Here is a 24,362-nt window from a genome sequence, read left to right as displayed (position 1 = left end):
GTCCACAGACAGGCAAATTAGCTGAAGGGATATTTGCAGCTTGTACTTTTCCTTTGTAAAAGTGAAGGTTCAGAGACAATTGTGTTCTGATAACTGCAGCTGGCAAATTCCTGCTCACTCCCAGCCTGGGATGAATGGGAGAACTGAATCTGTGTGGGAATCCCTGCCTACCTCTGGGGATGTTTTGAGCAAAGCTGACTTCCATGAGCTCAGGATTTCAACCCACAGGGCTCTGGTCTGTTGTGATGCTAAAGCTGTCCAGGCCTCCCATTCCCATTATGCAACACAGCCTGCAGAACAAATGCCATTTGGTGTTGCCTGGATTTTAGAAAAAGGATGTGAGGAAATAGGAAACAACAAGTTTTATAGGACTTACCAGTATTTAATCCCAAGGAACTTTTCTAATGCCAGGTGCTCCTATGTTTTTTTTTACAGACAGTGAAACCAACACATATGTATTTTGAACAAAGTCAGAAGGTGGCAAAATACTGTGGTTTTGTTCATTCCCAAATTCCTCCCCTATCAAAACAGGGTGCTAAAGTACAGAACAAAGTTGCTGAGCATAAGTATGTTTGAGTTTCAATACAATTAGGAGGGCAAGGAGGTTCTGACACAGATGTAAAGCTGATAAGATGCAATACAAAACTATGATAGTTTTGTCCTTGGCAATCTCATTTTGCTGAAAAGTCCTGAATTCTTGTTATTCTCTGTAATATGCCAGATTTTATATTTAAATTTAAGTCATAGGTGGTCATTATTACAGATATTGAAAAGCCACATGTTGTCTTTATGCCACTTGAGGAACAGGAGAAAACACACAGCTGTGCCATCAGAAGTCGGCCCTAACCCACCTTGTTCCAAAGCCTCTGTTTTTCACATTTTAATCACTGCCCAATGCTGCAGATGACACCTACTGGGCAAAGGAAGGCCTGGCACAGCCAGCACTCCACAGCCCCTGAATATTTGGTTGTTTCCTGAGACGAGAAAAAATCCTCCTCACCCTCCGTGATTTTGTTGCACTCCTCACACAGGCTGGCAATGTCCAGCTGCCAAGAGGAAGGACAGGAGCACAACTCACTAAAACTTGTGGGATAAATGTGATTGTGTTTAGGTCCTCCTGAGACTATTATTTCTACTGCAATCTAAATATTCTCTCTGTTTCATTTGCTCTTTACAGAAGCCCAGAGCATTAGGGAAAACACCACTTATCTTTTTGAACATTGGCTAATTTTCTTTTGCTCTATAGGCAAATATGATGATGACTGGTTTAATACATGCCATTACCAAGCTGTTAAACAACAGTTAAACCTAAATAGCAGGTTGTTGGAGTTCATGAAGCACAAGCAATATTCACAGCATAGTTAGAAAGAAAACTGAAAAATCTCCCCTTATGCTGGCTAACAATTCACATTGGGACTAATAACAGACTTCCAATGTGTAAAAGCATTTGGTGTATTATCCAAGTTGTTGTTCTTACTGCTTTCCAAAGAAATCTGAAATTTCTATCAGCTCAATCTGCAAAAGCAATGCAGTCCAAACACTGGGGGTACTCAAAGCTAGTCTATATTCTGCATTATGCACTCACCAATATAACTCCACTGATTAAAATTCCAAGAATTTGGAGGAAAATTCCAAGAACTTAGACAACTTATATACAATTATTTAGACAACTTATATACCTATTATTTAGACAACTTTTATACAATTATAGTTTTCTACTTAAGCTTCTGGTACTCCAGACTCTTCCCCAGCACCATTCTCTTCTCTGGACATGGTTTAGGGGTGATTATTGTGATGCTGGGTTGATGGTGGGACTTGATCCTGAAGGTTTCTTCCAACCTTGATAATTCTGTGATTCATGGATACCCCAGGAGTGAAGCAGGCACTACACCACCTAATGAGCTTAAACTGCAAAATACAGAGGGTAGAAACAGCCAATTACTGCTGCATTTTCAAAATATAGCAACATCACCATCTCTTTGGTTTCTCAGTTAAAATACTGAAAGAAACTGCAAAACACTTTCAAGAGAAAATTACTAGATATTAAAACACCCCCACAAACTGAGTGAAATTTGAGTTTCTACCACCCACTGTCAGCTACTTTGTGGATGTGCAAACTGCCTGTATCTGCTCCATGAGGCTGAATCATCTGATCCTTCCCAACATCTCCAGCCACCTCCAAGCTTTACTGAAGGTAAATTGGACAATGGTTGAGACCAAACAATAACTCAGAGCAGTTCATTACAGCTTGCATTTGGTTTTAAATTTGCTCCTTTGGTTACAGATCTGGTGTCGCTATAGGACACAAAGCAACGTGAGCGCACACCGCTGCTCTCAAGGTGAAAAAAGGGAATTTATTTTCTGACTCCAGCATTTATAGTTTTCTAAAAGGGACAGTGGAATGGAGGGTGAAAGTGCCACCCCTCCAATAACACTGGACAAACCAACAGTCTATCAAATTTCTCTTCTCCTATAAAAGAATGCAAAACAATGAGTCATTTACAGAAAGTGTGTGAGGAAGTTTGTTACAAGAATGTAAACATCAGAAGGCTTAGAAAAACTTAAAAAATCAGGGTGAAAGATCTGAAGCACAGCCCATGGGCCCCAAACCTAGTCCATTTTCTAGTTGGTCCAGGTTTGACAGTTTGAATTCAGCAAGTTCTTGCAATGGTTCTTCCAGGAGAGTCATCCATCCACATCAGGCATGACTGCAGGGACAGAACTCAGCAGCAGGTAGGGAAAATGTAAACCTCTACAGACTGTCTTGCTGTTTTAGCCTTAAACTGTCATGGAAAAAATACAATTATAGTTTTCTACCAAATGATTTTTGGCTTCAGACCTGGGTGCCTGTAGACCTCGGGGTACTTTGCCAAGTCATCCTCTTTGCAAGGAGACTTCTTTGCTTTCCCTCTTGCCCCTGGTTGCCCATTCCTGCCATGGGACCTCAGCCCACTCCAAGGAGCCCCCACAAACCCTTCTCTAGCAGCTGGTGGGCTGTAAAGCAGAGATGGGATGGTTGATTTATACCTTTCGCCACAGGGCTCATTACTGGCAAAATCACTACTAATCCAAAGTCAAATAACTTGGACCTATGTTTGAAATTTAAGTCTGTTGCTTCTGTACAAGTTGTGCTGTCTTGTTGGAGCACTCTTGGGCTATAAGGAAGTAGGGTGCTTGAGACTGCAGAGAAAATAGGGATTTTTTTTCCTTCTTTCACAAGCCTGTATCAAACTTGGAGTGTTTAAAACCTCTATCTAGTGATTACAATTCATCCCACTTCATGAAATTGCTACAAGTACCTCTTGCACTGCTCAAGACTTAACTCATGGAAGAATTAAATTGCCTTTTACATGTAAGGCAGGAGGCTGATGCCTGCAGGTAAAAACTAGGATTCGTGTTAAAGTATAAATTGTGGAAGCTTGTGCAGCACACCAATCTGCAGTGAATAGAAATTTCTAGCTCTGAGAATGTTTCATGATCCCTTGACCTTTCCAAATGCAAATATTCCCTGAGACATTAAGGAAGAAAACCTATGGATCAGCAAAAATTGCAGATGTGAGCACTAGCATCACTTGACATAATAAGGCCTACTCCAAAAGAATGCTAAATTCTGCTGCCCAATTACAGAAAATACTGTGTGCTACTTTTGCACACCTCATTAACATATCAAGTGCTCAGCTCTTAAGAAGTGCATTAAGATGATGTATCTATTACTGGAACAAAGTCACTTACACAATTCATAACACTGAGGAGAGATATCAGTGGCTAAAATAATGGTAAATGACAAGAGGATTTCCTTAATAGCTTTAGAGTTCAGCTAGTAAATGAACACGTGGGTATTATAGCAACTGCTGCTTATATCAATGTGTTTATCCTTTAATCTTGCTTTCTGCTAGCATTTAGACAGGAAAAGGGATTAAATGCACTCGTTTCTGAAATACACTGTTGGCTAAAATATGGCCAATATGACTGGAGAAGCCCAAGAAGAGCTGCTGAATGCAAATAACGTCACTGGATTTCTCACAGGAATATGGAAATCATGATAATCATCAAAATTAACACACTTGCCTAAAAGGAGAAAAAGCAGAATGGGTGTTCAATGATTTGTTTTCCTTTTTCTTCAAGCTGCTCCTTGAAAACTGTTTCACACAACATTTCAAACAGAAAGTCTCTTGGCCTTCTGCTGCTGGTAACTCCTGATATTTTGTTTTTGCCTTTTTCATTTGCATAGAGTTTTATTAATTTTCCTAAAAGAGGCAATTCATAAAATGACTTCACTATGCAGCGCAGACTTTCAAAATTACTTCACTACATTTCATAAATTATTAGATAAAATTATATTTCTTTGCCATAACCAGAGGCAAGACAACACAGGGACTCTGTACTCTGTAACTACAGTAAAGTGCATAGACTTAATAATTTTTAACATTTTTAAAATATATCTTTTCATATATATTCATATTAATATATTTTAATATATCTTTTTTGACTCAAACCTCATTAGCTGATACAGATTTTTTACAGCTCTGGTGTGACATCCAGAGGTGATTTGCTATTCAGTGAGCATTAAGTGCCTATTGCTTTCTCTCAGGTTTCTCTACTAGTGCTCTTATTATTTTATGTTAGAAATGGCTTTGATTAATTAATTGTAAATTACATTTCTGCTTCACCAAAACCAGGATGAACAAAGCACTCACATTGCCACTGGCAGAGGTGTGATCACAGCTTACCCTGATTGCAGATTTTCTGCACATCTTTGATGTTCTGGATGCTGGCTGACCTCCTGAAGAGGCCCTCTACTAGAAGTCCTGAAAAATAATTTAAAAATTAAACAACTATAAAAAATATTTTAAAAGGAAACTGTTTTAAGGCATTTTGGTGCAGATCATTGCTCCTTCCACCTCTCTGAAAGCCTTTGGGACTCAACAGTGCCTGTCCATGGTATTTTGAAATACCTGATTCTCATCTTGAGGCAGTTCTGAATTATTTATCATTAATCTTCTGAAAGATGTTTATAACATTGTGGACCAACTGAAATCTGACTTCATCTAGAGAAGAAAAATGTTGAAAAAGGATCTCATTGGACCTCAGTGTTCAAGGTAAGTTGTTAATCTCAATTATACAGAATAGGAGGGGGCAAAGAACTGCTACTTTTCTTGAGGCTTGTGGTATTTCTTGCTTTTTGAGTTTGGCAAACTCTCATTCACCTCTCCCTTTCCTTCTTTCCAGTTTGTGCTGTTCCTCACAGCCAGCACATAATGTAATTTCACTGACACATTTGAATTGGACATTCCTACTGGAAGCAGAGTAATCTAAAATATTAGCCTGTGGTGGTCTGACAAAACATAAAATTGCAGATTTGAGAAGGTTGGCAGACCACCCACAGCCTTGGAGGCATTGCTGTATGTTTCTGTAGATGAGTGAGGAAGACCAGATAGACTTTTATTATTTTAATGCAGGTAAATAGCCAGACTGAAACATTTGAGTATTTCAAGTAAAGCACACGTGGGTTTGTTTGCATGATCAAGAATCTTTATTTTATTCTAGAATAAATGTCATACATTAATGAAGGATACTCAGTCATTCTTGCAAATTCACTCAGATGTATTTCATACATGAAAAATCAGTAAATAATAACAAATTTCCTTAATGAACCCATGATCTAGTATTGCTCACATGAATTTAGGTCAGTACACTAGAAGAACTGATAACATACCACTGAAATACATTTTCATAGACAAGTTTTGGGGACTTTTGCCAAGGACCCCAGGCTCTGTTTGAAAGCATCCACTGACTGGATTTCCAGCTTTGGCTGGAGTTCAGCTGAATTCAGCTCCCAGTTACTTCCTCGGAGTACATGCCCTTGCCTGTTGAATTGAATATTAAAATTTTAGCCCATGCACTCGGTTCTTGAAGGAGTTTGACATTTCAAGCTACCATATCTAAGCTTCTTACCATGTGTGGTCACCAAAGGAACCAGGTATGATATATTTGACCCCTGGCTTTATTCTCCATCAGATTTTGTTTCACTTTAATAAATTTACAGCAAATAACATCACTGTAGTGAAACTGTTCCATCAGATTTATAATACAGCCTGTCTAAAAAGACAATTTGGGAAGAAGCAGCTGAGAACTGCTCATCAAGGCTCTGTCCTCAGCAATTGTTTCCTGAGAATTTGCAGATTTTCATGCTGGTTGTCACTGGCTAGAGGTGTTCTTCACAAACAGCTCTTTCAGAAAACAGATATCCATAAACACTTCCAGTTTGCTTTTCAGGAATTGGGTTAATAATGTTTTTATCCGATGTGAATCTGGCTGTAAGGAGTAATGTAATAAATATCAATTATTAACAGGTTTATACATTTATTAGCTAAGCTTTCTAGAGTCTTATTAAAGACATTTGTTTGTAGCACAGACAACAGCTGTGCTTGTCTGGCTCTGCCTCCCATCAATGCTGCTGTAATGGCAAATAACACTGAGATCTTGCTGGTTGTGTTTTGGGAGAGGGAAAAGCAACTTTTATCTTTATCTGCAAGAACTGGGACACAGCAATATCTGTGCTTCTTCCAGAGCTCAGGTGAAATTGAATCAATGTACAGCAATTTGTTTGATCACAGGTGGCAACAAGCCAAGTGCCAAAGTAAATATAACCAGCGCTTTTTACATTTGTGGGCAGCCCAGCCAAATGGCAGGACACGTAATTAAGCTACAATTCTTAGGGAAAAAGAAAATATTCTTCTCCAGTAAATGAACCACAACAGCAAGAGTCACATCTTTTTTTTTTTTTGCCTTTCTGTGAGTACAAGATGCTCAGACCATAAATAAGAAATTAGAGCAAATCTTAAATCAATCAATGGATCTAAGTTCAGTCTCTGGTAAACAGAAATTGGACTCAACAGCCATTATGCTCTTGATGGGGGAAAACAAAGAGCCTGGGTACACTGATGAGCTGGGATGAACATGAACTGAAAAGGACACTTTGCTTTAGAAGTTTGTAAATCTATTTATTGCTCTTAGTGTTCTCTGTGTTTAGTTGGTGAGGTGAAGTTACCTAAATCCATTATTTAAGATATGGCATTTCACTTGTCACACAGCATGAACAGCATTAGAATATGATCCCAACAAGGTCTCATAACAAGGGGTGGGAAATGTCTCAGTTTGAGACAGAGGAAAGTTGGGAGAAAACTTCCTGAAAGGGGCATCTCCTCTGAAGAAGTAGATTTTGGCACTCCCTCCCTCCACCACTGTTACAGGAATTTCTTGGTGAAAAAAAAGTGGTAAAACTGTTTATTAAACAAGCAGACTGCACACAGGCACGGGGGAAAGGAATGGAAGGAAGGAATTTTGGAAGGAAAGAAGAAATTTAGGAAGGAATTCAGTAAGGAGTTTAGGAAGGACGGAAGGAATTTAGGAAGGAAGGAAGGAAGGAATTTAGGAAGGAAGGAATTTTGGAAGGAAGGAAGGAATTTAGGAAGGAATATAGGAAGGAATATAGGAATTTAGGAAGGAAGGAAGGAATTTAGGAAGGAATTTAGGAAGGAAGGAAGGAATTTAGGAAGGAATGTAGGAATTTAGGAATTTAGGAATTTAGGAATTTAGGAAGGAAGGAAGGAAGGAAGGAAGGAAGGAAGGAAGGAAGGAAGGAAGGGAGGGAGGGAGGGAGGGAGGGAGGGACCTGATGCCTCTCCTTGGATATTCCAAGGAGAATATACCCACTGTGATGGGTCACTACACAGACTGACAATCCTGGAAATACTTTCTCCAACTCTGAATTTGCCTTTTCAGACACTGGGGGAAAACCAATCCAGATCTTAGAACTACCATAATTAAGCCATCACAACTTACACAGACTAAAATAAAATTAAACACTGTGTCTTCCTTTTTGCAGACAAAACACATGCTAAAACCACCTGAGTCATAGGACGTGAAAACAAAATTGACTGAAGGCAATCCTGATCATTACAGCCCAAAGCATTCATTTTTGTCCTATCAAGAAATAATTTTGAAGCAGTCTATTTAATTTTTGTTGGCAATGTTCTTCAATCAAACCCTGTTTTCAGCATGACCCCTTACAGCTGTCTACTGCCCCCTGCCCTTCACCAGGAAAACAAACATAGAGATCAATGGACGTTTATCCCCCTGCACTAAACTCCTCAGACCAAAAAGAGTCACATTTTGTTCTAAATATTAAGTGCTACACAGAAAAATGTAGCTCATGACTTCCAAAGAAGCCATCTACATTCAATAAAAACTGATGCTGCAATTGAGAATGCAACTGAGTAATTATTGAGGTGTCAGTAATCCTCAATGACAACAAGCAGGCACTTCATTCCACACTGAAATAAGATGGCTTTCAGCAGTCAGACAAAATTTCACAGTGCCATGACACAACTGTGCCACACTCTGCGTTTATTTATGGTGCTAAAAATGCTTAGCTCCCCTCCTACTTGCCCCCATCAGCTGTCCCACAAAAATGACACAGAAAATCAAAACTGATAAAGATAAATTAAAGCAATGCATGCTGGCACATTGCTGGAAACTTGTCAAAGAAAGGCAGACAAGAAAATTACATTATTTTTCTTTCAATCATCCTTGATTTGAGCGTTGCTGGCATCAAAAACCTTTGTTGATTTGTCTGCCTTCAGAAGAGAAATGGCAAAGAGGGAGCATCTGAATCCCTTCTGTCCCAAACTGAGTTTGGAAATGTTTATTACAGTTGTAAGATTTAAGTAAGTAAGATTAAGTAAGTTAAGTAAGATGTAAGATGTAATTTGGGGTCCTGCCAAGCCTTACAAAGTGTCCATCCTGATTTGGGAGTGGTTTTCATTCCCACTAATACATGTCTAAACCAACACATCTTCTTTCAGATTTCCTAGTTTAGTAAGGCTTTTTTTTTTTTTAATCAGAATTGATTTATTTTTAATACAAGGACTGCTGAGTTTATAGCATATTTTAATTGTCACTGTTTCTTCTTAAAGTGGCATTAACTTTCCTGTTTAAGAAAAATTTGATTTTTTTTTTAAGCTACGATAGCTGCAGAAGTTTGAGGAGGAGAATGCACCTCCTCCCTTTTCCTTGCATTCTGTGCAATGAATGCAGAGCAAGAGAGTGGGATGTCTGCAGCCCATAAAGCTGATTTTCACTGTAAGAAAGTGCACAGCAAGAGGGGAGGGCAAGGGAAAATAGCCCCAGCCCTACTGAAAAGCTGAGCAGCAGCAGAATCCAAATTGCATTTGTATTTGTGTCCTTGCAGCTTAGAAATGCACAGTCTATACTGCCGTTGCATGTAGGAATCAATGGTCTCAGTTTACACTTGGAACCTCTGCAAATAATTTAATTGTAAGGCCTGATGCGTTGGTTTTGCATGGCTTGGTTATCAAATTTTAGAAATTTTAGTAATAATCTTTGCTTTTAAATTTTTTAAAGCATGTTTACTCCCTAAAACATGAAATACATTAATTATTATTATTATATAAATATATGTTTTATATATATAATATAATCCAATATATTATATAATAATATATATTATAATATATATTATAATATAATATACTGTTATATATATTATATATGTAATCCAATAACATTAATATTAATATTAATATTAATAATATTAATATATAAGTATTATAATTATATTATAAATGTTATATATTATATTTATTTATTATATATGGATATATAATATATAAATAAATATATAAATATATAAATATATATTTATATATAATATATATTATAAATATTGTAAATATTATTATTATTATTATTATTATTATTATTATTATTATTATTATTATTATTATTATTATTATTATTATTATTATTGTTATTGCTATTATTGTTATTATTGTTATTATTATTATTATTCAACGTTTGCATACAAGCAGATACAAATGACCATGTGTCAATGTTTGGAATAGCCTTGAGTGACATCCCTGCTTTTTGCAACCAATTTGACATCTTCATGCAGGTCTGAACAGTGCAGTTCATACATGTATTCAATCAAATAAAAATCCCACTAAAGCTGAGAACTCACCTCCAGATGTTGGAGGGGGTTTGCAAACAAAATACAGATTTTGTTGCGCAGTTTTATCCTTTGTAGCATGGATTTACCAAAACAGTTGGTCATGAGGGGCAGGAACAGCACCAGGTCAGAAACACTTAAGAACTGTTCTGAAAAGGGAGTGGATGTTTAATGGAGCAATGTAATTTCTCAGGGCATAACAGGGATAAGATTGTATGTAGCCATGATATTTTATGAAAAAATCCTTTTGCTAGAATTTTTTCTCCTGAGAAGCTGAGACGCCTCAGAAATAAAATGTAAACATTGATTATCTGCTGCTGTGGAATGCAACAGGTGCATCTGAGATTGGCTCATGTGGTTGTTTCTAATTAATGGCCAATCACAGTCAGCTGGCTCAGACTCTCTGAGAGTCAGGAGCTTTTGTTATCATTCCTTTCTATTCCTTTCCTTGCTAGCCTTCTGAAGAAATCCTGAAAAAAAAGAATAGAAGGAATCCTTTCTTCTATTCTTTTAGTATAAATATTGTGTATATATCATCAAATACTAAATCAGCCTTCTGAAACATGGAGTCAACATTCTCGTCTCTTCCCTCATCCTGGGACCCCTGCAAATTTCCACAATGGTACATACAAAAAAGTCATACTTAGTGCAAGTCAAGCCTTGCATTTATAAACCAGATGGTTTTGATGCTGTGCATGGAAAAAACAATGTCCTCTGGTGTGCTGGTTAATATCAAGATACAAATGTGCTTTTTTTACAAGGTAAACCTGTTTGGCCTAAGTCATCACATGGGTTCAGGATCATACCACACCCTTCTGTCTGAAATGAAGATAACTTCTCTGGTTTGGTGCAGAAGATGAACTTATGGAGATGATGATTTTTTTTTTTCAGGTACTCAGAACTCATTTAAGGATACCAATTCTTCTCCATGGAAGTTAAAAAAACCTAAATCGGGAATTTTAAAATTCAGTATTAAAAGCATTTTTCACTCTAAAGTGAAGCTGGAATGAAAGTGGTGAAATGGCTATATTTTATTCCATTCTTGAAGAAAACAACCTGAAAATTACAGAAATTGAGAAACTTCAGCTTGTTGTGTTTATTGCAATACTGTCTGAGGCCAAAGCTATAACAGTTCTTGTTTCTAAACCAGAAACAGATGAATCTCTGCAAACTGGAAATTCTTTAGTGTCTCTAAAAGCACTGAGGGGCTTACCACTGAGATCCAGTGGGAGCAATCTTGGTCAGAAAGGTCTAGCTATACAGTCAGATAAATGTAAATGTCAGATAAATGTAAACTGGGTCCAAGCTGCTCAAGAAACAAAAGTCTGAGTGGTGCAGAATGGACCCAAGGGATGCCACAGGGCCACTGATATTTCAAGAACTCCTAACTCAGCTGATGAAGCAGGATTTTTGCAGAAGCTTCTGTGGTCTATCTCCGAGTTTCCAAAGCTGATTTCAAGCACACAGATGTGAAAATGCAGCAATGGATAGAGAGTGGAACTACTGCACCTTGGGTGAAAACCAAATCCCACTTGCTGCCAATGCTGCAAGGCTGAAAACTCTGCCAAAATCAAAGGAAAGAGGGCAATGACAGTGAAATTCTGTCACTTTCAGAGCGAAACTGAAGCTTTCACTGTGCTTGTTGCCACGTCTGGAGTGCAAACAATGCTGCCAGTCCCCTCCCAGGGCTGTCAGCATCCCACAAGGTCAGCACTGGCTGGAGATGGCACAGCTGAGATATTCCAGATTTATAGAAACAGTTAAAATCACAGCAGACAGCAGGCACAACAGATACCTGCACACCTACAATCTAGTGCAGAAAAATGCATGTCTGTCACCCACTGCTTGACAGCCTTGGCATGACAGGCACTTGGCTTTCAGCTGCCTGAGAATGTCAAAAGATGCTGTACCTGACAAGGAATGTCTCTGCAGAAATCTGGTTTGTGGAAATCTCCTTATGATAGGGAATATCACAGCTCTGAGCAAACCTGGGCTTGACTGGAAAATAACAACAGGAACAGAGCCCTGGACCCTCCTACCTAAGGGCACAGAAGGATTGAGAGCTGGGGAAAAAATTAGATATTTCAGCTAAGAAGTGCTTGAACTGGAGTGTGTATGGGTGGCCAGCACTATTATGCCACTGATTTCTGAAGGTGCAGAAAGCAGGACAAGAAATCTCATCCCATCAGAGTCCATCCCTCCCAATCTGTTACTGATACCGCACTGAATAGAGGAAATTTTAGCCAAAGGTTTGGAGAAAACTCAAGGATGATTACTGCTTTCAGAATGGCAAACATTCCATTTCATCTAAACATTTCATCTGGGAGAAATTCTGCAGTGACAAAGATGAGCCAACCCTGGAGGTTTTTTAACCATAACCATCATGACTGGTTTGGTTTTTTTCCCCTCTATTGCACATTTGGTGTTGCTGCTTCAGAAAACTGTGAGAATCTGAGCTGAGTCAGCAATTGCTGAGGGAGAAGAGTGAGAAATTTGTGCAACAAAACACCCAGAAAGAACAAAAGCAAGACACAGAGGTTTTATGTCAGATCAGTGCAAGAATAACTAGTTGTTGGTCACTAACACAACATAATGATGGCCATAAACACTCCTGTACCTACATGCAACATGAACTGTTTAGGAGAGGGGAATTTTACTTACTGTAAACAAACACAGAAATTTTGCTTTAAAAACGCAGCCAAATTTCACAAACCATGTTCACAATGTGACCATCCCAGACATCTGACCAAATAAATTCTACAATGTATGCAATGTATACAACACACTTGCAGGAAAGAAAATACTAACAGCAAGGAATTCATTTAATTCAGATAATCCAAAAGTATGGCCTTTTATATGTTAGAAATTATCATTATTTGCTGCTGCTTGCAAGTATAATCTTAGGATGAGGCCATCCAACATCTTGTTCTTACACATTGGCATGGCACCATTAATTTCAGTACAAAACAGCTCTGGGCCTGCTGGAGCAATGATTCTCTGCAGCAGCATAATGACATGATAATGACCAGAAGAAAAAATATTTATTAGAAAGAATATCTCTGCAGCAGCATAATGACATGGAAATGTCCAGGAGAAATATTTATGGCCTGACCTGTAAGACCAAGTCGCACTGCAATGTTCCCCATCATCACAGACCTCTGGGAGCTGAACCAAAGGCTTTGGGTACCCCATAAAAAAACCTCATTCATGAGAGAAGCTTCTGCCACCAGGGCCAAGCTCATGACGAACTCAGAGAAGCAACACAGTGCAGCCCCATTAATAAACTAATATTACTAATAAACCACACCAGGAAAGAAGCTCTAGGGTCTCTTTGCACACCAAATGAACTTGAAATCCCCAGTGAAATTATATCTCACATCAAGGCACTGAAAAATTGCAGGGGATGGGAGATGAGGTCAGTTCCTGATGCCAGTGAGGAAAAGCCTGCAGAAAATCAAGGTAAGGGGAAAAAAAATGCACATTAATTTTAGCTTTTCTAAAAGGGGAGTTCTAACATACTCCTTGTGTGTCAAAGGATTTTATTTCATGTATTCAAACCCTAAACAATCAGAGCAGCTTTTATTAAAATTAGTCCAAAGCCTAACTCACTTAAATGGGAGCATCATCAAGACTTTAATGTGTTTGGAAGCTGTTACATCTTTATTATTGACAATTTAAGCTCATGGAACCCATTCTCAACCTCTCTGAAGTTGCACTGATTGCATTTTCTTTCTTACAGCTGCTCACTCCAGAGGAACCAAACAGCAACCCAGCAGCTTTTTTTAAATGTTCTCTAATTATTATTGTTAGCCATAAGTGTGTTTCCAGCTTCAGTGTATAAATAGCAAACTGATTATTTACAGCACTTGCTCCTTTTGAGAACTAGTATATCTGTCAGGGAGGTAAAACAAATAACTTGGCTATAATTTGTAATAATAAACCTTACACATCACTTTTTTCTGGGGGGGGAAGGTACAGTTGTACAGTTTCTGTACTTCTACCATTTTCTACCTTTCCATTTTCTACGGAATTCCAGTTTCCCTTGAAGAAAAGGTGGTGTTCTCAGTAAAATGAACAAGGTTGTCAAAAATAGAATAGTTTATTCTCTGACAGTCACATGCAAAGGATTTGCTGTGTTTGCTCAGCACTGTGGTGAGCTGGGCTGTGTATTTTCAGAGCATTTCACATTTTGGGACACAGATTTCACTTTACTGGATTTGAGTGACATAAAGTGCTTGGAACATCAGTTAATGTAAATCAGACCAGCTCAAAGATCAGTGAAATGACTCAGTGAAATGACACCTCTGTCCTCTCTTTTGGATCCTGCCAAGCAATCCATGTTTCTCCTGCCTTGTCCAGGATGGTGGGATGAGCTGCAGTGCCTTGTGATGGAGAGCACAAAGTGCTCCAGGCCATTTCAAACATGATATTTTCTTACTCTTTCTGCTTAAGTGATGAGCAGAACAGAGCATTTCTGGAGTGCTCAGTTCAGCTGCTGGAAAGGATTCACAGATCACGGTTGTATCGCGGCAATGTCAGATTCCAGAGAGATCTGTCCTGGCAAACACAGTGCCAGGGAGAAGAACCTCTCATTGAATTGACTCATGATCAATTACAGCAGCACCTTACACACCCAAAGGCTCATTTCTAGACAGCAGACAGGTACCCAGGCAAGGCCTTCACACACAGATTATCAGCAAATAATACCCAATGACATTTCAGTACTTTCTCTCTCTTGGCTTTTCCCCTCCCTTTCATTTTCTCCCTGCTGAGGGCCACGGAGGTTTGATTTAGAATGCATTCCTCCTCCCTGGTCATCCATACACAGAAAGATGATGACTAAAAGGAAAGCACTGAAATGTTTATGGTAACAATTTAACAATAAAAAGCTGCACAGTTGTGAAAATTTTGAATGTTTCCTCTTTTCCCCATCCATGGCATCAGACAGAAAAAGAAAACATTTCCTGTCTTCTTATAAAAGATATTTAATTTTTGATTTAAAAACTAATCAGTTTCTAATTATTATTATTTTTAATGTTTTATTAATTATCTATTATTATTTAATTATTATATATTTAATCAATATTATTTAATTAATTAATATCATTAATTTACTGTTATTTAATTAATATAATTTAATTATTATTTATTTAGTAAATATTTTTTTTATTATTTTAACAGTGTGAAATAATAGTATAAAATAATGTTATTTATAATCTTATATAATATTATGATATTATAATATATAGTATTAATATTATTACAATATATAATATTAATTATTATAATAAATAATAATAAATATTAATTTTTATTATTATTTTAATTAATGTCAACGGCTACTCAAGATCAACCCTGTGTGCTGTATTTGAGCTCAGCTGTGCCCTTCCTTGATGAGAGAGGCAATCAGGTGCAGCAATAAGGCTTTATTATTTTATTTTATCAGAGCTAGCTGAACAAAGAGCACAGAACAATGTTTTGGCTTTGCTACCCATTATCTAAACATGTCCAAAATGCTTTCAGACTGTCAGCATCCACCCGCAACAGAAATCTCATATTTTAGGAATCTTATGGCTTACTATTGCAGGCTGACTCCAAATTGCTGGGTAGGCAGAGGTGGCCATGGTGGGGGAACCTTAACCACAGGTGGTTTTCCCTTCTGTTTCCTCCAAAGATTTTCATCATGTCTGTAAAAAATCAAGATTTCAGTGATATTCTGTGCACCTCAGATAACAGACTGTATATGTGAACAGCCACAGGTATTGCTCATGATGTGATCTCCTGACAACAGTGTACATGCTGCAGGTCTTACAGAACCTTGCCCTTCAGAATTTCAGCAGGAGAAATTTTTTAAGCAGTATTTGTGGTGGGATACTTATGCAAGACATAGAAGAGTCTCTTTGCTTCAGCCAGTGGAGTACAGTAATAAATGTGTCCAAAAGATAGAATCACACTATAATTTAACAGCAAAATCCAAACATTTTTGCTCTTCAAATTACAACTCCCTTTTCTTTGCCATGATGTAATCCAATTTATTACCTCACAGCTCTAAGATATTTTCTGTTATAGGTATGTAAAAAGCCACCAGGCATCAGTAACAGTCACAATCAAAGCTTCCAGTTTCTTTCATTCAGCAGTGACATAAAATCACTTTCTGTCAGCACATCAAAGCATTTCCATGTAAAGCATCATGTTAGAAAGAGTTATTGATACTAATACTGGTGCTTCACTATCCCAGCCCTGTTCAGCTCTTTTCATCTCACATCCACTCTCAAATCCTTCTCCCCAACACACACAAATAAACTCCACACAAACATGATGGACCTACTAACAATAGATACACCCATAAAGTTTAAAATCAATCAACACTTTGCTGATTGGGAATGCTCTTCATAAAAGGAAGTCAATCTGTTACAATATGTAAGGAAAGAGATGAGTGTTTCAGTTTTTCCCAAGAAAATTGTATGATACTCATAAGCAGCAACGACATATGGAATGGTTTTGCTAACACTCACACAGAAGTAGCAACAATATTAAGAAAATGCTCCATTACAGAGATGGATTTTTTCCAAATTTTTTAGTAGAAAACTAAAACCTGATGCACTTCAGTATATCTCTGATGGCAATGCAGCCTTCAGAATTAATCCAACCCAGCACAAACAGGTAAATTACACTGAAGAAATATATTCTTCTTGGAATACAGTGATCAGGATGCAACCCCACCTGAGAAAAAAGTGGGGCAATGTATATTAAATTTGCCACATACCAGATGGCTTCTTGAGGGATATGTAACTGGTCAGATTTGGAATGTTGTCCCAGGTCACCTAAATAGCTCAAGTAGGTGATCTATTTCTCAAACTGGTGACAAAGAAAAAAAATTAAATTGCAAAGTAGTATAAAAATTAGCATGGGAGGAACATTTATAAAGAGTTTCTCTTCCAAATCTACAAAAACACAAGTGCTGATGCAACTCAAAATTAGACTGTAATTGAAGCAGCAGGAGACACAAGATATATTTCATTTCACATGATCAAACACATAGAGTGCATGCCTGAGAGTCTGATTTGAATAAAAACAACTGACTTCCATCTGAATGGTTTGTGATTTGCACAGATATGAAAAACATTGCTTTAAAAGGCACTGGAACTGGGATTCACACAGCATTAGAAAGCTCACTAAAAGAACTGCTAACCTTCAAAAGAATGTTATCTAGCCAACAGAACAACGTGTTTGTATTGTGTAGGTATTCCACTCTGCAAAAAGACAAAATAATGGGGATGTAGAGATAAACTTTGGAGTAGTTAAGCAACAGGGAAAATTTTCCAAGCATTGATAGTGCATAGCCTTGAAATGCTGGTCATCAGTTTCACCCCTTGTGGAAAGGGCTGGATAGCTTCTAGGAAACAACAGGAATACTATTTATTTTCTGTAAGTTGTACAAAACAGACTTCCAAATTTAAAGTTCCACTATTTAGGTCTTGAGTTTCAGCCAGCATACACGACTACACAAGCCAAGGTGCTCAAACAAGGGTCAGGGACATGTTTGTACACATGATCTGAAATAATGTCCTATTTTTCCACAACACAAAATATCTGGACTGTAATGAAGTGTCCAGAAAAATAGTAGGTGCTGATGGTAAAAAGTGCACTTTGCTGCAATTTACTCTCATGGTAAAATTGGGGGAAAACTCTGGATGGATGGGTTTATCCCTGGATTGCCCAATCTGCGTGCACATCCTCCCTCTAGTGGCACATGGAACAAACAGTCCTGCCCTGAATTCAGCTAACAGGAATTTTGGGACGCATGAGGAATATCAGTCTGTGCATGCACAATTTCAGAGCTCTCCAGAGTGCCCCTCATCCAAAAGAGCCCAAACTTCCAACATCTTTCCTAAGCTACAGCTGTGCACACAACTCTGTAACTAATCACCTCTGGTAATAGAGGACGTGTCACAGAACCCACAATGTGTAAAAAAATTCATGGGCAATTAGGAATAAATGCTGCTCATCACTACTGCCACCTAAATGTATGTTATTTTCATAACAGGTTCTGCTAGCTCATAGAAATATGATCTTCCTACAGTTATCTTGCACTTTGGAGAAAATACTCTTGACGTAACACATTACCTTCTTGCTCGTTTATTTTGGCACTGGAAACAAGATCAATCAACTTCAGGAACTTGAAAAATTTCAAATATTTAAATTTTCTTAAATATCCCCAAATAAAAGTATGTTAAATACTTCATTCTAATAACTGTGTCATTTGTCCAGTTGTTAGCAAATACGTTGCCATGTAAAAGTACTGATGCCACGTGCTAACAGGTACCAAATGTACTAACAGACAAATAAAATAAAAAGAAAAATAAATCCATGCCTCATAATAATGAAATCTATTTTACATCTGCTCTTTTTATTTGCAACATTATCTACAAATGAGTCTGGGCTATAATTCAGCAAAGCTAGGAAAAAGAAAGTCTAGAGGATTTTTCTCAATTACTTTTGTGAAGTGGATTAATACTGACACTTAACAGCATGATTTGCCAAGATAAGATTAGTCTAAACTGGAATGAAAAAGTACTATGAAAAAATTTTAAATTTTACTACTCTAGTAAATTAACAATACTAATAAGTTTTAGTCTTCAATATATAGTAAGTAATACCAATATAATATATAATACCAATATTAATAAGTTTTAGTCTTCAAGTATAATTTAGCCAAATTGTACATGGGCCATTTGACACTCAGTAGCACAAACTTTTTTGACAAACCCAAACTACAGTCAACCTGCAAAGAAAGGCTGGCTATAAAACCATTTTAAGCAGTAAAGAGGGTTTTTCCCTAGCTTCAGCTGATTCCTGCTTTTTGGCTTGTGGATCTTTTCAGAGTTTACTCATACTTTCAATTATTTTGTCAGTCCCAATGCACGAACAGCTTTGTTGCTGTTGCTCACAGATTTATAAGACAGAGAGTAGAGTGTCACTGAATCACACTCAGAACCAGTATCCAGGTACAGAGTGGCAGAAATTGAGTACAAACAGAAACAACAAATTATGATAAAAACAGGGTGATCAGAAGGTCAAGATGAGGATGCATCTAAGATGACAGGCATTGGTTTGAATTATTTATGCTAGACATGAATGCTTAAGTGTATCAGGATCACTCACTTTTCAACTGCCAGTGTGTCACACTTTCCAATACAAAAAAATCCACTTAGAAATAGTAAGAACCAGGGAAAATAAGTATTTGCAATAGGTACCTGTAAAGTCATACTTTATAAGAATTAGCAGGCAATTATTGTTGTATTTCAAGGCAGTTTAAATGCATGTTGAGCTGTTAATGACGTATTTTACTTCAAGCCTTTTAAAAAGCAACTTATTAGAGAACAAACCATCCTTGAAATAAATGGGAAAAATGTGTTCAGTGAAGTGCCAAGCATCTTATAAGAGGTTTAAAGATATTCCACAGAATTTTTATGATGTTGGTTGGATGGACAACACAGAGAACTTTAAGTACTATGTTGCACTTTTCTTGTACTCAGGAAAGGAAAACAAAATTGTTAGAAAAATGTTAAATGCCAGAGATGATAGAACTGAATAGCTGAGTTAATTGTGGGTGGATCAGGACAGATCCACCCAATTTCCTTCATGGAAATTCATTAGAGATATTACACAATCTGAAGAGTAAATGAAATCTTTAACAGATTTACTTACTGTCAAATTCCTTGCAGGCTGTTTGTAACCACTTCAGAGGTGGCTTACTCAGAGTCTTCAAGCCATAGGGAAAGTAGACAACCATATAATCACTCTCTACATACTGGTCCAGGGTATACTTTAGGAGAAAAATAACATTTTGGTTTTAAGATGGTTTACTGGACGAGATTTTTGAAGCAGTAACTGGGAAAGAAAATGTGATATTTTTGCACAAAATGCTAGTGACTGCAATTTCATGTTTGCTTCAAGATATTTATCTAAGAAGTTCATCTTGCTCTAGTGGCAAATATTTCCACATCATTGCGATGCCTGAAGTTTTAAAAGAAAATATTTAGTTACAAAAACTACAGTGCTCATGAATCACTTAAATATGAATTAAGACCGTGCTTGCCAAGAAATTTTTAAGAGATGCATTTTAACTAAAAGCAACTTTTATTTTGCTTTTCTCAGTTTTTGTCCTTCCTTTTAGACAAGCAAACAATGTCATATTGCATTTTCAAACAATAAAGAATACATTTTGGGCATTCCTCTCAAAAGTTGCTAAATCCTCAAAAAATCCATTAACCCTAATTAAACTGCTCTTCTTGAATATATTTGTCTTTCCCTTGTTTGCATTATGAGGACTGAGTTTGTGAATCATTTTCCTTAAATTTAATTTGAATCCCTTAAAATTAATTTAAAGAACCACACTATGTATCCCATCTTGAAATAACACTGCATGTTTTATAAGCAGATTGCTATGTGTTCATTATTTTACAGTATACTTCAAGACGATTTTCATTCCCTTTCTCTACAATTGAGAACAGGGGATGGCCTATTACACAGCTCAATGGCTCAAATAAAGCAATGATGGAGCAGTGCAATCTAGCTGCATTTCTTGCTGGGTCAGATTTCAAATTCCTCGTGTTATTCTCAATGCTATCTTCTTATTCTGCGCCAGCCCCAACTATTGCTCTTAATTGTGTGTAAGTGATTTCCATTCAATAGAGCAGACAGCTCCACGTGCCATTGCTGGGCTGTGACTATCTGCAAGCATGAAGAACACTTTGAATATTTCCCTTTGCATAGAAAAGCCCTTCAGTTCTCACCCTGTACTCCCAGTCTCAATTTAATTCCCTCAGCATACTGTGAATCTTAGACGGCAAGTACCTTGCAAAAAGGATTGACACTGCAATTAGTGTAATGCTGTTTTGATCCCTGATTTAAGTATTAGCGGCATTTTAATGGAAAAAAAGTAGTTGTGACAGTCAATCAAGACTTTTTTTAAAGACTTTGAAATTAAAATGTACCTAAACAGATATTGTCACAGAGTGCATTGTGGTTTATTTACAGCATGTAAATTCCTTGTTACATTGCATCCAGAAAACATGTATTTTTAAAAATAACAGAGTGTTTTGGAGGCATATAATAACCAGTGTTTTTCTACAGTCAATTACCTGTTCCAACACCATAACAGAATTGCAGTGACATTACAAAAGCTTTACCAAATCAATTCTTTAAGTGACTTCATCACAAAATACCCAGCAATCAGGGCCTACTCCTTTCCTGCAGCTTTTTCTCAGAATTCAACATCTGAATCTAATTCAGAAGGGACAGGGAAAGGGAGGCTGGGATTGAACCAGCCAGAAGCTATGAATTAATAATAAAAAGTTTGAATAAACAGAACTCTTTGTTTTGGAGGAGTTTTTCCTCAAAGTACTTAAGTACTAAAGACACCTTTAATGACAAATATCAGAACTTACGACTAATTCACTCCTGAAAACAACTTAAAACTTTTTTTTTTAATGTAGATGATGATATACACACTCTGTACCCTCACACCAAGTCACTTCTCTATAGCAATTCAAAGCTTTATTAGAGAAAACATTCTATACCTCATATTTCACATGAAAGAGCTTAATAAAATTTAAAGACAGCTTTAACACATAAAAAAAACTAAAAAACACCTGTTGCTGTGTTTAAATGCTGCTTTTCTTTGTCAAGGCTCTGTGCTTTGCACACAGAGTACTAAGGAACACAAAATTATAAGCAGTACGAAAAAACAAGATTTAGAGGATCTGTTTTCCCAAGCAGTTGCTCCAAAAAGCAAAATTAGTACTTCCAAGTACTTTCCTTACACTAAAAACCCAGACTCAGGCGTGGAGGTGAGAAAGAAATTGAACTTTTATGCCTCTGCCAAGACTTCAGATTTTGTATTGATCCCTCCAATCACTCAAACTGGGAAATTATTTTGGACCAAAAGAAGTCCTGGCAGTTTGCCTTCCTGCTGCAGGTTCTACCACTTAGTTTTCATAAACTTACCAATAATTTTGTAAAAATCTTACTTATTCCTTGTTGAATTTAATTGGCTCCACTTACAGGAAACTCAATTTAAAAGTCCATACACACATGGGAAGGTCCCATTAAGTAAAAAAACCCCCATTATTCCATTTTCCATAGAGTAATAAAATAGCAATTTTGGGTCAGATTTGTATTTCTATTAAAAATGCATTGTGATTGATACTCCAATGAGTACTTAATTTTTATTATTGGTAGATATTGATATTTAGATATTTCTAAGACTGACAGCAACTGGTGTGATAATGTATTTTTTTTCAGCAAATAATCTGTAGCAGGTATTGTAGATTATTTAGTAAGTGCGACGGTTTGCTCATAAGTACTTGGTGTATTATCTGCTTATCTGCACCTCTGATGGCCAGGAATAAATGGTACATAAACATCTACTTTGAATTAACAAATTTTAAAAGTGTTTATAAAGCCAAGCCACAAAATTAGGAAATAAGGATAAAATAAGGATAAAATAAGGATAAAATAAGGAAATCTGACTTTTTCTATATTATCTGAACATTTTCTCATTATATTTTTTCCTAAACACAATGTTTACATTTTTTTTTTTTAAATTTAAGGACTTTGAGAAGTTTTCAAGGACCTGTGAATTTCTACTTTCAGAACAAACAAAGCCAATGTCCAATATATCTGAGCTTCATCGACTTCATCCCAATCATTTCCAGAAGCTCTTACAAGAAAATGAGCTTTACCTTCTCATTTACACCAGGCCTTTCCAGTCTGTTGAATTTAAACCATAAATGCAATCAGAAGTCATAAAAATTAGGCTATATCATTGCCACTAGAATGCTTGTCAGATAACATGAGTAATGAAGATCTCAATGAATTTAATTGGGGCAGCTTGGAAAAAAACAAACAGAAACCACTGCTTCTTCCAGCAGGACCCCTCATTATTACACAAATTGCAATATTTATGCGTTTCTACTATGGGAAAGTTTAAAGGAAGTTTGGGAAGGTGCAGGAGGAAATACAAAACAAGGCACAGCACCAAGTACCCGTTAAAGCAGAGTTTCTGCCCTTGTGGGCATCACTCAAACATGCCACCTCCCAGCTTCTGGAAAGTAAATAAAAATCATTCACACATGGTTGTAGTCATTGCTCTGGTATGCAATGACTACAGCAATGCTAAGGCCCTTAATTTGTAAAGCTTTACCTATACACAATAAATTTATAATACAAGGAAAAAAGCCATCTCCTTCAGCCCCTGCTTGAAGGGAAAAAAACCCACAATCCTTCAATACATAGCATGGGACAAAATACAATTTCTCCTTCATAACTGCTAATGCTATAGCTAGAAGTAGTGGCTCACTCTAGAGAGAGAAGATTTAAAAATCTGAAATCAGTTTTCCCCTGAAACCTGCTGGAAAACACCTGGCTTCTGAGCAGCCAAGTTACTGCACAAGAGAGAGAGCAGCTCTGATAGTGTTAAAACATTAACAAATCTTTAGCACAAAAAGTTGCTATGCAGCTAGAAATTATTTACACGGGATCAAAGAATAAGGGAAGTGCGGAAGCAGCCATCTGCCTGGTTTTCAGCTTATTGCTCTCTTGGAGTAACAATTAGAAAGTTTCCAGTTGGGAGGCAAACTTAGTGTGGCACCCTCAGACACTGATTTCCTGTTGACTGCAGCATTCTCTGTTCCTGAGACACAACATAATCTCCTTAACAGTCACATATCACATATCAGTTATATATATATATGTATGTGTATATATATATATATATATATATATATATATACTGTTTTTTAGATATACACACTTTTATTTATATAAATATACTGTTATATATGTATATATGTGTATATATGTATATATGTATGTATATATGTATATGTGTATATATATGTATATATATGTATGTATATATATACATATTGTATATGTGTATATATATATATGTATGTATACGTATATATATATGTATGTGTGTGTATAGATATAGACATAGATATATAGATATAGATGTATGTATGTGTATATACATATATACATATATACATATATACATATATACATATATACATATATACATATATACATATATACATATATATATAAAAAACATCTTTCCATGCCACATATCACTATTCTAGTAAAGGAATTTACTAGAATAAATAAAGGAATTTAGTGCCTTCCCCAGTCTCACCCTAACAGGAAAGTAATTGAAGGGAAAACAAAAAAAGTCCAAAAAAACACCAAACTACAAGCCTTTAGTTAAAAATAGAAATTTGGAAGTATTTCACAAAATCTCACAGAGTGTATTCCTCCTGAG

At 36.7% G+C, this 24,362-nt stretch overlaps 1 protein-coding gene across 1 annotated transcript; it reads right to left on the bottom strand.

Moving 5' to 3' along the window:
• Nucleotides 1-3,949: 3,949 nt before the first annotated feature.
• ARHGAP8 (Rho GTPase activating protein 8) lies at nt 3,950-21,192 on the bottom strand. Its single transcript, XM_074540205.1, is given in 8 exon segments — nt 3,950-4,068; nt 4,731-4,808; nt 13,143-13,207; nt 15,610-15,717; nt 16,797-16,896; nt 19,469-19,558; nt 19,742-19,859; nt 21,178-21,192. Coding segments are annotated over 8 exon segments (693 nt in total).
• Nucleotides 21,193-24,362: the final 3,170 nt, after the last annotated feature.

Source organism: Zonotrichia albicollis, chromosome 4, assembly GCF_047830755.1.
Source record: "Zonotrichia albicollis isolate bZonAlb1 chromosome 4, bZonAlb1.hap1, whole genome shotgun sequence".
NCBI classification, from domain to species: Eukaryota; Metazoa; Chordata; class Aves; order Passeriformes; family Passerellidae; genus Zonotrichia; species Zonotrichia albicollis.
The sequence above is the reverse complement of the archived record's forward strand: the minus strand, read 5'-3'. Positions and strand labels throughout refer to the sequence as shown.